Source organism: Phocoena phocoena, chromosome 17 (genome assembly GCF_963924675.1).
Source record: "Phocoena phocoena chromosome 17, mPhoPho1.1, whole genome shotgun sequence".
In the NCBI taxonomy this organism is placed as follows: Eukaryota; Metazoa; Chordata; class Mammalia; order Artiodactyla; family Phocoenidae; genus Phocoena; species Phocoena phocoena.
Window position 1 is genome coordinate 53,760,310 of NC_089235.1, and position 17,365 is coordinate 53,777,674.

Genomic DNA, 17,365 nt, shown 5'->3' on the forward strand with positions numbered 1-17,365 from the left:
AAAGACAGCCTCTTCGATAAGTTGTACTGGGAAAACTGGACAGCTACATGTAAAGAATGAAATTAGAACACTTCCTAACACCATACACGAAAATAAACTCAAAATAGATTAAAGACCTAAATGTAAGGCCAGACACTATAAAACTCTCAGAGGAAAGCATAGGCAGAACACTCTATGACATAAATCACAGCGAGATCCTTTTTGACCCACCTCCTAGAGAAATGGAAATAAAAACAAAAATAAACAAATGGGACTTAATGAAACTTAAAAGCTTTTGCACAGCAAAGGAAACCATAAACAAGAAGAAAAGACAACCCTCAGAATGGGAGAAAATATTTGCAAATGAAGCAACCGACAAAGGATTAATCTCCAAAATTTACAAGCAGCTCATGCAGCTAAATATCAAAAAAACCCCAAACAATCCAATCCAAAAATGGGCAGAAGACCTAAATAGACATTTCTCCAAAGAAGATATACAGATTGCCAACAAACACATGAAAGGATGCTCAACATCTCTAATCATTAGAGAAATGCAAATTCAAGCCACGATGAGGTATCACCTCACACCAGTCAGAATGGCCATCATCAAAAAAATCTACAAACAATAAATGCTGGAGAGGGTGTGGAGAAAAGGGAACCCTCTTGCACTGTTGGTGGGAATGTAAATTGATACAGCCACTATGCAAAACAGTATGGAGGTTCCTTAAAAATCTAAAAATAGAACTACCATATGACCCAGCAATCCCACTACCAGGCATAATCCCTAAGAAAACCATAATTCAAAAAGAGTCATGTACCACAATGTTCATTGCAGCACTATTTACAATAGCCAGGACATGGAAGCAACCTAAGTGTCTATCAACAGATGAATGGATAAAGAAGATGTGGCACATATATACAATGGAATATAAGTCAGCCATAGAAAGAAACGAAATTGAGTTATTTGTAGTGAGGTGGACGGACCTAGAGTCTGTCATACAGAGTGAAGTAAGTCAGAAAGAGAAAAACAAATACCGTATGCTAACGCATATATATGGAATCTAAAAAAAATAGAAAAAAAAAATGGTTCTGAAGAACCTAGGGGCAGGGCAGGAATAAAGACATACACGTAGAGAATGGACTTGAGGACACGGGGAGGGGGAAGGCCACGCTGGGACGAAGTTAGAGAGTAGCACTGACATATATACACTACCAAATGTAAAATAGGTAGCTAGTGGGAAGCAGCCGCATAGCACAGGGATATCAGCTCGGTGCTTTTTGACCACCTAGAGGGCTGGAATAGGGAGGGTGGGAGGGAGACACAAGGGAGAGGACATATGGGGATGTATGTATACATATAGCTTATTCACTTTGTTATACAGCAGAAACCAACACAACATTGTAAAGCAATTATACTCCTAAAAGATGTTTAAAAAAATAAATAAATAAAAAATAAGAATGCACTTGAAAAAAAAAAGAAAGGAAAAATGTCAGCCTAATGGCAAGTGTCTCAGGTTTGAATCACCAAAGGAAAATTATCCTAATCTGTATTTTGACCAAAAATCGGTACATGGATAACTTAGATCCTTGGCTAGTTTGATTTGATATTCTTTTATCTTGACTTCTAGTAAGAATATTGCAAGACTTTTATAAAGGATACAACTTACATTACTAGAGCCATAAAAATACTAAAATAAAGCTATAAACAAAGTTATGAATAAAATATATATAATGAAGACATATACTTACCTGATAGTTTTATGTAAATTATATATTTTAAATCTTTTTGTATTGTTTTTGCAATATTTTTTTTGCTATTCATGATGTTTGAAATGTTAAAAAGCACCCAGAATAAAAAATTTGTATTCAACTTGAAAAAAAAATCACATTTGTTATCCTAAATTTTTACTCCTCAATCTCTCTCTCTCGCTCTCTTTCTCTTTCCCTCTTTCTCTCCCTCTCTTTCTTTCTCTCCCTCTCTCTCTCCGTCTGTGTGTGTGCATGCACCAAACTTATTAAAACTTCTTTAGTTCAACTACTATTTCTTTGGAAATACTTTGAGTATTGAATGATAGAATAATGTAGAAAATACACACATTACCATTATCTTCTGTTACTTATAAAACCTCTTAGACTATATACTTTCTAAGGAAGCCAAAGTAAGGTTTTATGTAATTAGAAGAAATGTCCCTCAACTTAGAACCTGAAAAGGAAATCCAAAAGTTAACATATTTTTCTTGTTACTTCAGATTTAGTTGCATCATGTTGTTGAAAGCTAAATGTATTTATCTACCTCAGTGGTTTTACATAAATTAATATATAAACAGGAAAGAATTTTTCAGTCGTTGGATTATTAATGGTACCCATTAAAATAGTGTCATAGGGGCTTCCCTGGTGGCGCAGTGGTTGAGAGTCCGCCTGGCGATCAGGGGACATGGGTTCGTGCCCCGGTCTGGGAGGATCCCACATGCCGCGGAGCGGCTGGGCCCGTGAGCCATGGCCACTGAGCCTGCGCGTCCAGAGCCTGTGCTCCGCAATGGGAGAGGCCACAACAGTGAGAGGCCTACGTACCGGGAAAAAAAAAAAAAAAAATAGTGTCATAGTCAGTATGATGTTACCAGTTCAGAAATGAATAAAATGGGATTTAAATTGTTTTGAAATCTCCCCCTGCAATATCAATTTATTAATACCATTTCTTTGTTCAGAAAAAATATTAAGTAACATGGCAGTGACATCTCTGTGCAGCGTAACTAATTATGGTGCACTTAAGTCACAATAATGATGAAAGTGTTTCTCAGGATATACAATTTTTCTTTGAGGTAGAGAAAAGTATAAGCAGATTAGAATTCTCTTTATAACTTTTTTAGGCTGTAAGGGTTTACTGGGGGAAATCATGTGCTGTGAGTGGGGTGCTGTGGACAGAGGAGGGAGAGGATGACTACCAGCTGCTATTCTGAGAGCAAAGCAACAATGAACAGTCTAATTCATCTACCAACTCCCCTTTTAAAGTTTTTATTCAGAAAGAGAGACCCATGGAATCCCTGGAGGGGCTCCTTCTGGATGTGCATGGTGAAGCAGACCTGTGCATTTCCAGGGCTTGACTGTGGTGGCTGTGAAAATCCAGCGTTCAGATCTCCTCCTGAGGGCAGCATGGTTGACTGTTGGCTTGAGCTGAGTCCCATATCTAAAAGAGGTGGGGCTCCTTAATGGGCTACTTTTGCTCAGGACTCTCCATCAACTCTGTTGAAATTTTCTTAGAACTGGGTTGTAATCAGAGACTCTTTTTACCCAATCCTCTTCTCTCCCTCTTCTTCACAGGTGTCAGATTAGCATCATGGTTTGAAGGTTCTTCCCATTTTCTCTAGATTCCTCCTCTTTATTCTTCACAGGCTTTTTCCCCCTACAATAAATGTCTTGCACGTAATTACAGTAATCAGCTGTCTTGGCCTCAGCTTCTCAGAGTACTTGATCTGACATAAGTTTTTGGGATAATATCAATAATTTGGTATTAAATGTGCTAATCATGAGATATTTATTGGATGCTCAGGTGTAGACATTGAATAGGCAGTTATGCACACAAATCTGAAGATGCAAGAAGTGAGAAGAGAGGTCTAGTCTGAAGACAGAAATTTGAGAATTGGCCAAGTATCAGTGGTATTCAAGCAATAAAACAGGATGAGTTGCCAAGGTAGTGATGTAAATATAAAGAAGGAGGGGCCTGAGGATTAAGCCCTGATTGGCCCTCTCAACCAGAAAAGATGAATGGGCAATGAGGTAGGAGGGAAATCAGGAGAGTGGGATGGGCTGCAAGTCAAGTGAAGAAAGTTTTTCAATTATAGTGAAGTCTATAATTAACCTTGTAAATGCTGCTGATGGATCAAGCAATATGAAGTGTGAGAATTGATGACTGGATTTAGCAATTACAGGGTAATGGCTGACCTTGAGAAGAACATCTTTAGAGGAGATGTAGTGGTGGGAGACTGATGTGAGTGGATTATCAAGAAAGAATAGGGAAAAAAAAGTGAATATAGAAATGCAGAGAGTGACTAGAAAATGCTCTCAAGAAGTTTTGCCATAGAGGAGAGCAAGGAATTGGGTGTTTCCTAGAGGATGAAGTAGATTCAAGTTTTTTGTTCATTTGTTTGCTTTTGTTTTTAAGATGGAAAAAATTAAATTATGTTTTTTTCATGATAGGAATGATCTACTAAGGAGGGGGGAAAGAGATGGTATAGTAGGGAGAGGGGAAAGGCATTCTGAAGCGATGTCCTAGAGTTAGAGGGAAGAGTGGACAGTTCAACTCATGATAGAAGGAAAGGCAGATTGAATATGCACAGATGGAGGTAGGTGGATAAATGTGGGTGCCGGCCCTTGTGGAAAATCTTTTCTAACTGATTCTATTTTCTGAGTGAAAGTGGAATCAAAAGGAGGTGTTAGAGGTTTATATTTATCTAGAGAGTGAATAGCTTCAGGAATTGCAGTATGATTGCCTTGCAGCATTAAGAACCCATTTGGGGTTTAGGCATGAATGTAAAATGAGAGCAGTCAGCACACATTGGTTTTTTTCTGTAATCACGATCAGCTCTGCAGGGACAGCACAAATAGGCACTGGGCTGAATTTAGTTAGGGTTTGGGTTTTACCAACTGAATACCTCAATGGAGTTGAGGTCGTAAGCAAGAGAGTGATTTTATCACAATGCAAAAGAGGACATGAAGATGGTGAGCATCTCAGTTATCCCATTATCACTAAAGAACACCACGTAAGCAAATGCCAAGTGGAGTTTGTGAGTAAAATTCTCCTTGGGTGACATTTTTATTCCACATATCAGCATGGCTCGAAGATAGGTGCGGGAGTCGGGGTGCTTTTGCAAAGCGAAATCACCAATGGAAGCACTAGAACACATCATTTGCCAACTGATAGCGTCTTGGACTGAATGGCAGGATTGATAAGGCAGAGATATTAATGGCTCATATTTCAAAAGAGCAGGCTTTTCATGTTAAGAAAATGAATCAGTGGAAATATTTGTCAAACCAGTAAGCTTACTCAATGATAATGTTTTGCTTAGATAACTTGGGCCAGCATGTATATTTTTTGCAAGAACTAGTCAAAAGATTTTCATGAGCAAGAATTCCACATTGAAACACAGCACTGAGATTTCTACCTCAGTTAGCTTCTTTGTGCATTTAATACATTATGCTTTATACTAATTTGCTTTAAAATGATAAATGCAACTATTCTTTGTATATATAGGAAAAAAACCCAGTAAAACATGAACAAGATGCCACTTCTACCAAACATACCTCAATAATTTCTTAAAATTGCTCTTTTAGGTACTCAAGCATTCCCTCTGTGCACTCAAATGTTTTTAATTAGTGTTTTTTAAATAGCCTAAAGCCAATAATTCTATTATTTATATGTCCAAACAAATTAAATATTGTTTTATAGCAATAATTCTTAGGTTTTTGACAAACATCAATTTTTTTAGATGTTGGGATATAAGATTAACAGAGTTCCTGCCTTGATTTGTTACTTAAATTTGGTCTGCTTATATGTATAATTTGTTGAACATGCACCAATATTTTATATAACGGCAAGGTTGACTAAGCAGTGATATTTGAAAATTTCTTTATGTATAATTTGTTGAACATGCACCAATATTTTATATAACGGCAAGGTTGACTAAGCAGTGATATTTGAAAATTTCTTTTGAAATGTCCACATCTCAACAAAATTTATATAGCTAACATACCATGTTTCTGGAGAACATGTTTAGAATCTTCTGTGGTAGGAAAAAATATACGTATAATACATATAGTTTTTTCATTTTTTTCACTTTCCAACTATTATTCTTAAGGTAATATTTCTTTTTGTCTAATAATGACCACACGATGTGACAACTGTTCCTTAACAGCTCCATTCCACCTTGAGAATAAGCTGATACTTTTCTTAAGGCATATTGAACCTCTCCACCCATGAGAAATTGGCTTGCCTGCCTGGGAAGGGAATCCCTAAGCACAGGTTGTGTGGGAATAATGAAATCTGTCATATGCCTTTTAGGAGTATCATTTTCAGGGTCCAGCCGATTGGGACTCATTCTTTGGTTCTGTCACTCATGCATGGGCTGTGTGAATTTGGGCCAAGTTACTTCATCTTTTTGTGCCTCAGCTTTGTTGTCTGTGTTCCCCCTCACAGCCTTGAATAGAATGTTAAATACAAGAGAATAGGGCTTGGTCTGATTTAACAAAGAATCTGTAGTGCCCAGCATGCAAATGGGTCCTGAATAAATATTTGTTGCATGGGTAAATATATGAACTATATAACTAGAAGAGTATAGCGATAGTAATTATATAATAGGAATATTTTGAGGATACAGTGACATAAAACATGATGAATACAGAGCACAGTCCTGGATCAGAGTAACTCTTACTGGGGGGAGTTCTAGATAAGTCAGGATAAGTTTGCCTTCTGTGTCTAATCTCTATTTCCCCTTCAGATTGTGGATGGCATATTTATATTAGGACAGGTGGCCCTGTGCCATACTCTAGCACCTGGGAACTGTGTAAGAGGAAAAATATTTACTACTACACATATCTCTTAACTCTTTCATAATATTTGGGAGAAGTAGAAACAAGCCAAGGGGATTAAAGGATTTTAGCATACAATCTAAAACTCATGTTATCAATGAAGATGTTTTTAGAAGTTAAGCATGCATACCAGAAAACTAGAGGTAGCATATATGATATTTCATTGATTTTAAGATGCATGTTTTAAATTTTTACATGTCCAAAATCTGGACACATTTTACAATCAATGGCATCTTACAATTGATTGGACTTTCTTTTGTTCTTTCTTTCCTTTTCTTTCTTTTTATTTTGTCTTTCCTCTCTTCCTCCTTTCCTTCTTTGTAGTTCATAATATAATAGGGTATCTTAAATAGATTTAATAAAATATGGTACAGACATATATTAAATTTGTCTTTCTCAATGTTTATTTCTTATCATAGTGCAACTCTGGAAAGGGGCTCTTTTTTTCTACTTTCCCATCCCATGAAAATTTAATACCATAGATATACTCTATATCTGTTTATGTATTGCATGTATATTTATTTTATGAATAAAAAGAGGAAGATATTTTTGTCCCCCCACCAAGAAACAATTTTTATCCCATTGGGGACACTGTTACACCCATTAAGAAGGCAGGTATGAAAGTGATAAATCTGAATTATTCTTAGTTTTAAAAACCTCATTTACTGGAATATTGGAAATCATAAACTAATTCTTAGGCTTAGGTAGAGCTATTGGCTTTAATTATATAACAAACTGACTAGAAATTTTATTATTATTATGAATGACTGTCAAAATGCGTGTAAAGTTTGAACATTTGCTATTTACCCCAACAGTCAGAAAGCTATCCATAATATTTTTTGTTAACAAATAAAAGATCGTCAATTTCACCCAGTGGTATCATTCAACATATCATTCTCATATTATGAAATAAGACTATTTAATAATTTCAGTGTATATACATTTAGGATGTTCACTACTTCACCTTTACTTACAAAGTCATGATTTTAAGGACATAACTTGAACACTACATCAATAAAGAGATTTTTTTAAAGACCATCTAGTTTCCATGGAAACTATGCTGTACATATGCACTCAGTGGGGAGGATGAAGATGCACAACTCTTGAAGCCTTTGGGTAGCAATCTTCTACCGCAGTCTAAGCAGTTTTGGGTTTCTACCTCCAACCGTAATGATGGCATACAGAGCTCAGTCCATTTGTGATCGGTCATCTGCACCAGAGGAAAGATAGGGACTCAGTCTATGACCATCAAATCAGGCTTTTCTCTTGAAAAGAGAATTGTTATATTCAACTGTTTTAACTGATGGAGAAAGGAGGGATTTATTTACTTGGAGAGTATCTTTAAATGGCAAAGTTGTCCAGTGTGTTCTTAAATGTTCACTTATCTTTTCTCTGGGCTATGCAGTTTAACTCCCATCTTTTAAAATTAGTGGTGCAAAAGATTCTAAAAATTAGTGATGCGTAAAACATTTAACTTTGTTGTATGCACTGCAATATTATTTGGTATTTGACAATTCAGACATGTGTATATTGGCCTGGTTGCGTTAAATGGATATTTTTGAGACTCAAATGTGAAAAAACAAAGTGTTGCTGTTTTGGGGGATGTGAACTATTCTAGTAGATCAAGCAACGTACGAACCAAATGAACACAGGTAGTACTCAACAGAGACTCATCAGCAGTGTACAGACATCCATATCAAGGCTTTATCCATCAAGTCAGTATTACACAGGCTTTTGTAAATAAACTGAAAGTGAATTCAAAACCAGAAATCATCTCCTCCACTGCTCCTAGTACTTGCTCTTTCTCTGCCTTTTAATCGAAGCATCTCCATGATACTCCGGGCATAGACATCTCTCAAGTTAACACTGATATATGAGTCAGTGGCTATATTCTTGGTAAGTTTCTTCAGAGCCTCACGCTGTCTAACAGCTGCTTCCTTGAGCTTTAAGGTGAAGTAGCAAGCAGAGAAGCGGTCGTTAATAATAGCAATGGGCAAGGCCAAGACAAGGATTCCCGATAAGATACACATGAAGGCCACGATTTTGCCCGTGGTGGTGTCTGGTCTGATGTCCCCATATCCCACGGTAGTCATGGACGTTGTGGCCCACCACCATGCACAAGGGACACTTGTGAAGGTTGTGTCGGGAATGCTCTGCTCAGCAAAATATTCCACAGTTGAAAATATAGAGATTCCTACAGACAGAAATAGGAGCAGCAGGCCAACTTCTTCGTAACACTGGGTGATTGTCATTCCAAGTGAGCGTAAGCCTGTAACAGAACAATTGGTGTCAGTCATGGGCACCCCTACTCTCTTCCTTCGTCCTTCCCTCCCTTCCCTTCTCCTTCCCTGCTACCCACCCACACACATGCATTTCACATTTAATATGGCTCCAGCATTGGGCAATGTTCTGGGGATATATAGATGATAAATTATAATCTTCAGGAAGTTCTTAGTCTAGTTGATGGGGCCAGATTGAGAAGGATAGAAAAATATAAATAGATTCATTCACTCACTTATCATTCATTAAAAACCTACAATTTATACAAAAGAAAGGTGAGAGATGAGTTGGAGGGCAGGCAGGGGACGTTTGATAGGAGTTTGTACGTTATACAATGGGAAACTTTGCAGCATTGCACGTGGAGGGGTCTCTTGGTCAGGTCTGCATTTCAGTGCCTCACCTTAGCACACTTTTCTAATGAAGTTTTATGTTGTCTCCTTATATTTTATGTGTCTGTTTTTCTCACCTTCCTGATAAAGTTTAATACAATTAGGGGCATCATTATCTGAAAGTCAGAGGAAGTAAAAGATGAGAATGAAGTGAAGCAGCAGAAACAAGTTAGGAATCAGTGACAAAATTGACATAAGAACATCAAATGTACATGCGAGGACATTCTCAGAGGTGTAGCAGGAGGGGTTCCTGCACTCCCATGGCACCCATTGAAATTTTTGTCCTTAATACCAAAGCTATAGGAAACTATCTCCCTTGAATACATAGAATTTCTCCTTTCCTGTTGGGAGATAGACCTGAATACAGACTATTGCTCCATTGTGAAAAGGTACAGGGGACTGGAGCCACTAGGGAATTCACTCACTATGAGGCATAGGTGAATTTCCCTTTGCTAATTCTGAGGATTCTGCAAGACAGACCCAGGAGAGTCCAATCCCACCTCTGACGAGACTAAACCCTCAGGATAGTAAGAGGAGCCCATTACAGGATCGTGATTTGAATAAGGTATCTAACTCTAGAGAGATACTGACTAAAGTTTATCCACATTTCGAAGTCATATTAACATGATGTCACAATGATATGGTCTCAGAAGTCCAGAGCAGTGCCTCTTGGAATCACTTTTAAATTTTTATTCACTCACTGGAGACTATTTTAAATACATTAAAATACTATTTGTGCTCTCATTATTTTGAATTTTGTTCTTGAAATTTTCAGATGTTCTTGAATTATTAGCCAGCTATTTTAAAATACCAATGAATATAACTTTGAGGTTTAACTTCAAAAGACGTTTAAAGAATATCTTTAGAATACCTTTCAGGAAACTGGCCTTGATATGTCTGTATTAAATTGCATTTCTGAAATATATTGACAACATATGAAGAAATGCATAGTGTTTGGGAAGGTTGTTTTCATTTCAACATTCTAAACATTTCATTTTGTAAAGAAACAAAGTGGCCTGAATTTCTGCATGTTACATCAATTAACTCAGATAATCCTAAAAAATAATATGAGATAGATGTTATACTTGTGCCATTCTACAGGTGAGCAGATTGAGACACAGAAAGGTAGCATATCTAGTACAAAGTTACTTACCAAAGACTTAAAATTAGGCTGTCTGGTCCACCCATTGTCCTCCTAACCATTATTTTATAATACTTCTCAATTTTTATTTATAGTTAATACATAGGGGAATATGTGATCTATGTCTATATTTTGCTAAATGTAATGCTTTAGATAAAATTGTCAAATATTTATGCAACTGTTCATATCTTTTCAATAAATTAAGGCTTTATTAATCCTTCTACTTGCCTTAGAACTGACAAAACCTTTGAAGAGGTGACACTGTGGAAACATTGACATTATTTTCTTTTTCCTTTCTTTTGGGGAAAAAATGTATTCTTTACTGGGTGTTTTTAAATTGAATCCTGTGAAGAGTTTATAAATACTAGAAGAAAGCATCCCATTATGTGTGTCAGAAAACAAAGAGTGGTACTTCTAAAAGTTGTTGGAAACCCCGTTATCAAATCCCTGGTATATGAGACTAGCTAGGAAAATACACTACTAAAACTATATTAGGAGAAATCGTAGTTTCCTCAGAGATGTGTGGGAAAAAACATATCTGAGGTTAATTTCTCCCTATATTTATAGGGAGAGACAACTACCATCAACTCCTTTTAGGTGACCAGTCAGGCATATATCTAGGGAAATAGGTGGGAATAGGACTCTCTAGTCAAATTATTTATATTTATATGTATCATATGAATATGGCATCCTACTGCAGTGTCTCTTAAAGTGTGGTTCAAGACCACCTACATCAAAACTAGCTTGTTAAAATGTATGCTTCTGGATCCAACCCCCCAAACTAAAATCTGACTCTCGGAGATTGGGGCTCAGAATTTGCATTTTAACAAGGTTTTCAAGGGATTCTTGTTTTCATTAATGTCTAACATAAGGTAACATATATGTGCTCCAGAACATCTAACAGCCGGCTGGGCCGGCCACTGAAAATCATTGCCCTTGGGGATGCAAGCATCATCTTTAATGGATTTGTGTGATTTCCTCTGACATTGCCTAAAATTTTCACATATAATTGTGTGTGTGTGTGTGTGTGTGTGTGTGTTGTGTAGAGATTTTTCTAGGGAGAGTGTTCTTTAGATCTTCAAGGCTTTATGATACATACAAACAGCTAAGGAATTCCCGTTACCGTCTCTCTTGTGCCTCCCCAATTAGGGACAAGAAAATTCTCAGATACTAGACAAAGCATTTAATTAGTGTATTTTGCTTTCTTCCAAAGCAAAATTTCCATTGTTTCTTCAAAAATCATGGGAGGGCCACCAGTGCCCAGTCATCTCTCTCTCTGCATAGCCAGAGAAGGCCCTGGAGGACTTTCTCTTCTCCCAAGGAACATGTGTGATACTTCCTTGGACACAGAAAAGAAACTGGCTTACGTTCCTATATATCACATATAATCTGTGCATATCTTTTTATGTGCTGTTTATGCATATTTTATGTAGAACCTTCCAGAAACACAGTATCTTTAATTTTTGTACATCTTCTGGGCACCTGGGTTAAAATAAAGTTAACGTATGGTTAAATTGTTTCTCAAATGTCTTAAGGAGAGGAATTGTGTGAGAGGCAGCTTGTCCTCTATACCTGTGATAACAACCTCAAGGTTTTGCTTTTCAGTACCTTTCTGGAGATCATAATTGGGTGAAATATAGGAGTTGGTAGTTTTGAGTATCAATTTAGAGTCAAGAGTCATTTCCCTTGGACCATGGTCAAAGCACTAATGCTTAAAAACAATGGCAAATTAAAAGGCATCAATGAAAACTGAATACCTGTGGAATGCCTGCCCAGTTTGAGCATGCGCAGAGCCCTGAGCAGCCTCAAAACCTGGACGATGCGCCCCACGTTTTCCAGCTCCTGTGTAGTCTGGCTCCCACTCAGGCTCTCTACCAGAAGAGTGATGTAGAAGGGCAAGATGGCTAGGAGGTCTATGATGTTTGGCACCTTTCTCAGGAAGCGGCACCTGTCCCGCACGCACAGGAAGCGCAGGACAAACTCCCCGGTGAACCAGCTAATGCACACGTACTCCAGGATTTCCAGCAGCTGCAGGTCCAGCCAACTTAACTCGGCTGACATCAGAGCCATGTTGACGATGGACACCGCCACGAAGATGATGGATATGACCCCAAAGATTCGGGCAGCTGTGGAAGACCCTGGTTTCTCTAGGATGTTCCAGAGCTTCTGGCGGACGGTGGGGCAAGGTCCTTGTGAGAAGTCCTGTTCGCTCTCATGTTGACTTTCCTGGTCTTCTGTGTCCTTCTTAAAGTCTAAAGTTTCACTCAGCTCCTTTCTTCTGAAGTATCTTTTAGAGAAGACAACTTGGTGATTAGTCTAACTTTTTTTAAAATACAGAAGTAAAGAGAATTAAACTTGGCAGTGAAGTCATGCTTTTTATTTCAGGAAAATGCAGAAAATGTTCATTCATATTTTACCCAGGCTTTCTTCCCACAGTACTCAAATGTTCTCATTTAGGATTATTGTTTTTAAAATGGTACTTTCATGGTAGAAGTTTATACAAAAGAATTTATACATCGCAAAGCTACTTTAGATTAAAGCATTTTATCACCCATTTTTTCTTGTAACAGGAACAGAAGTTTGCGATATGTAATTTTTTTTAAGGTGGCTAATGGAAAGGTATTCATGAAGAAATGGTAGTAATAGCAAAGTAATAGCAAAATAATAGATCACCAAAGTCCCACAATCATCCACAGTCAAAGAACCAACTTTCTGCCTTCTGTATTTAAAGCAGTTCTTGTCCAAGTTTTAAAAGTTAGTGTCCTAGGTTTGATAAACAATAGCGCTCTCCACTGAAACCTACATCCCTATACATGCATTTTTTGGAGCATAAGATTTCGGACTCATTTATTTAACCACCAAATATTTATTGCAGGCCTGACCTCTCTTGACTTATAAATGAATTAGCATACTGGAAAAAGGAGAAGGTTCAGAAACTTCCAATCAGAAGTTGGCTTTGACACTTTCCGGCCTCCACTGCCACCCCACATTCTAGCTCCGAAGTGGGCACAGGTATTCTTAAACCTGGCTTGAGCGAGGCTTGTGTAAAGCCTGAAATCTTTCCCTCTGCCGCCCTCTCTCCACCGCGCCCGCTGCCCCGCCCAGCCACCAAGCGCCTCGAGGGTACCTGTCCCTGCAGCAGGAGTCAATGCTGAGCTCGTCGATGCCCCAGTATTGGATCTCCTGGAGGAAGGAGAGCGCGCACAGCTGCTCCATGACGTGCAGGCGGCCGGTGCGATAGTAGTGCAGGACGTAGCGGAATGCTTGCGAGCTCCGGTCGAAGAAGTACTCGTTGTCCACGGGGTTGGCGTCGTCACAGAGCTCCAGGGGGCTGGGCACGGCGGTCAGGGCCCCGGGGCGCCGGCACGAGGCCACCACCACGGCCAGCTTGCCAAGGCGCGTGTGTGGGAAGCAGGACAGAGCCTGCTGCGAGAGCACAAAGCGGCTGCCGCCCACGTTGACCGTGAAGCTGTCCCCGAGCGCCAGGGGCTCCCCTTCGCCCTCGCTGCAGAAGACGCTGGAGTCCAGCGAGGTCAGGGAGGCGCTGTCCAGCGGCGAGTCCGGCGACGCCCGGCCGCGGGGAGGCAGCTCCATCCTTGCCGCCGCTGCCGGAGGGCGCCACAAAGTTGGGGGCGGTGGCACGTCCGGGATTTCCCGGGCTCCCGAGGTGGGTTCCTCCCACCCCCGAACCCTTACTCCCTCCACCCGCCTGTGCTCGTTCTCCCTCTCGCCGCTAGGGAGCTGCGAGTGCGCCGTAGCAGCGCACAAGTGTCTGAGCGCCGGGTCTGGGAGGAGCGGAGGGGTCGCGCCCAGGGAACTGCTCAGGTGTGGACCAAGCCGAGGACATCCGCAGGGCACACTGCCGGTCGCCGTGGTCCTTCCCGGACTCAGTACCCCCTCCCCAGCTTTGTAACTGAGATCTCCAGCCCGGGAGGTGTATGGGTTGAAGGCCTCCCTGCTTGGGGGTTGGAGCGGGAGGGGAGGGGAAGGGGGAGGGAGGTCTACAGTGGAGGAGGGCACGACGAATCTTGGAGGAATGCAAGCAAGGGGAAGGGCAAGACTCACTCCCGCCTGCAGGAGACCAAAACGAAAAGTTCAGAAGGCAAAGGAAGTGGTAACCGGGTCTGAGTCTTTTCCAACTTCAGGATATATATTCCTCTCTCTGCTTTTGCTGCGCAGTTTCACAGGCCTCCCAGGGAGTGGTCGCTGGGGATGCGCGCACGTGGGGGAGGGTGACCTGGGTGCAGGGTCCGAGTCATTTGCTCGCATCCACTCTCATTCTAGTCTGTCACTCACGCTTCGTTTTATTCTCCCTCCTCCCCTAATTTTTGACCTCCTGGTTGAGAAACGAGGACAATTAATGATGACTTTCGATTAAGTCCCAGTGAGTCACTGAGAACTAGGGGTCACCATTGCCAGCTCCCGTCACGTGTTGAGGCACTTTGCGCCCTTCGGTTTAGGCTTTTCTGTCGCTACAAGTTTCCCGGAGAGCAGGTGTTCTGGGGGCATTCTTCGGCACACAGCGGAGCTGTCATTTTAGGAGAAGGGAAGGCAAAAAGACAAGGACTAGAACAGGCGTGGGCTGGGGCAGGAGTTTAAATAGTAACGACGACTCGGTAAAGGGAGAAGCCGAGCGTCGTGCCCAGGTGAGGCTAGAAGTGCATCCACGGGGCCCCTGGGTGTCGCGCCCCGGCCAACCTGTTGGACACGGGGCGGGAGCGAGGAGGAGGGCAGGGTGACTCACCTGCTGCTCCGGGCACATCTGGGGTGCGCTCAGTGGGCGCAGCTGGCTGCGTAGCCTCGATTTGATCCTCGCGATTTACACGTGAGTCTGACTTCACAGGTCCGGGAAGAGGGCTGTGCTCGCGGCTGAGCTCCTCGCCCGCGCTGGTTGTCTAGCCTTGCCTCTTCGCCACGAGCCTCCCGGCTCCGGCCCCTAGGCTGCGGCGGAGGGTGGCCGCCCCCGCCCGCGCACGCTCCCAGCCCTCGGCGGTTCCCAGCGCCAGCTGTGGGGAGAGCGGGGAGCGGAGGGAGGTGAGACCGGAGGAGGAAGTGAGGCGCTCAGTGACTGAATCTTACATTCATCCTGAAGGCGCTTCAAGGATTACTATATTAGATTCTCGTTTCCCGGAATCTTTGCGCTCACAAATGCTCAAGAACAAAATTTTCCAGTTGTATAAATCTGTGAAACTCAGGGTTAGGGCAGTTATGTTAACTGCTTTGTGTGGCACGGTTCAGGGTTGTCCTCATTATTTCCAGAAAGCGTCTGGGAATCCTGCATTTTTCAGAAGTCTTTGCAAGAATGAGTGAACCACACTTAGCTCCTTTTTTTCCTTGTAAGTAGTTTTAGAAAGTATATATAAAGAGGTAAAGCAGGCAGATTGACCTGAAACATAGTTGTTTAGTTCTGGCTTTGTCAACTGGCTGTGGGACCTCTAGCTGGCATTTACTTCAAGGGCCTCAACGCCTTCCTTAGTAAAATTTCAGGTTTTAATAAAAAACACCTAACCTTTACTGGGTGCTTACTTTATGCCAGGAAATTTTTGTAAGCCCCTTACTCATTCAGTACCTTATTTAATCATAATAACAATACTATGAGGTAGAAGTATACTTGGTTTACAGAAGGGAAAACTGAGGCAGAGAGAAATTATGTGATTTACTTAGGGTCACACATTCCAAATTAAAACCCAGGACTAATTGTCAGAGGCTGACCCCATAAACACAGTGCTTGGGACGTATCATTTTTGTGTGATCTTTAAGTAAACCAAAGTGTGGTTGTATTTATTTACTTAGTTTTGCAGCTTTCTAAAGAAGGGCAGGAGTTTAATGATGTATTTTCTCTAATCTTTCAACAAATGCTTGTTGAGCATCCACTATGTACCAGGCACTATTTTAGGTGCTTCAGATGGCTCCATGAAAAAAAACCAGACAAGATCCCTGTCCTTATGGAACTAACATTTTCCTGTGAGAATAAAAGAACAACTTCAGTGAAATTTATAAAACAGTATATAGTATTTATCAGTTGTGGCTCTTTGGACGGCTATCCTTCTGGTTAACTTTTGCCTCTATAAAGAACTCTTCCATACAGAAAATATGGAGTTAAAAATCATCCTAGTAAGTAGTTCATCGTTATGTATGAGTACTGTGAAATTAATTTATTTTAAGGTAGTGAAGATTTTCCCTTACATAGAGAGAAAAATTTCTCCAATATTTCACTTATATATTGGGCGTTGAAAAAACCCAAAAGTTCTTTTAAGCCTTATTCATCCTTTAGTGTGAATAACTTGAATCAAATGATTAGCAGTAAAGTCTCCCCTAGCTTTACAGATTATTGTGAGGAAGGAGGAAAACTTTCAGAGGAGAATGACAGATTTGGGTGAGAAGGGAGATCTTGGACAGGTGACCAGAGGTTAGCAAATGATGACTGAGGCTTGCAGGTCTCCTATGCTGCCACCAGGACCCTGGAATCAGTTGTAATTAGTGGTGTTCTGTAGAAGTAATTGTAACAATAACCACTCTTGAAGTGTAAGGCTCAAGCTAAGCATCTGCATTCTCACAATGATCCCATGAAGTAAGTATTGTTATCCTTAGCCACAAATCTCAACTCAGAGGCGCACAGGCACTAAGGAACTTGCCCAGTTGTATAGTGAATATGTGAAGGAGTATATTAAGGGACTGAAACTGGGGTCTTTCTGACTCCAGATTTCATATCAACTGCTAAGAACCTAAAATTTTCAATTGACATTCAATTTGATTAAAACAGTTTCCACTAATTAAAGTAATTATAACTAGGGATTTCACTGGTGGTGCAGTGGTTAAGAATCCGCCTGCCAGTGCAGGGGACACGGGTTTGAACCCTGGTTCGGGAAGATCCCACATGCTATGGAGCAACTAAGCCCTGTGCCACAACTACTGAACCTGTGCTCTAGAACCCACGTGCCACAACTACTGAAGCTCTCACGCCTAGAGCCCATGCTACACAACAAGAGAAGCA

At 40.7% G+C, this 17,365-nt stretch overlaps 1 protein-coding gene across 1 annotated transcript; it reads right to left on the bottom strand.

Moving 5' to 3' along the window:
* Window positions 1-8,243: 8,243 nt before the first annotated feature.
* On the bottom strand, window positions 8,244-14,140 carry KCNV1 (potassium voltage-gated channel modifier subfamily V member 1). Its single transcript, XM_065895527.1, has 3 exons — window positions 13,499-14,140; window positions 12,129-12,658; window positions 8,244-8,830 (listed from the first exon to the last, which is right to left on the bottom strand). The coding sequence occupies exons 1-3, from the start codon at window positions 13,963-13,965 to the stop codon at window positions 8,319-8,321; spliced, it is 1,509 nt and encodes a 502-aa protein (XP_065751599.1). The 5' UTR covers window positions 13,966-14,140; the 3' UTR covers window positions 8,244-8,318.
* Window positions 14,141-17,365: the final 3,225 nt, after the last annotated feature.

Coding starts and splice junctions, on each gene's coding strand:
- KCNV1 (XM_065895527.1), bottom strand. CDS start 13,965: ATGGAGCTGCCTCCCCGCGGCCGGGCGTCGCCGGACTCGCCGCTGGAC. Junction 12,659..13,498: donor GACTCCTGCTGCAGGGACAG/GTACCCTCGAGG, acceptor CTTCTCTAAAAG/ATACTTCAGAAGAAAGGAGC. Junction 8,831..12,128: donor ACTGGGCAGGCATTCCACAG/GTATTCAGTTTT, acceptor GTTCTGTTACAG/GCTTACGCTCACTTGGAATG.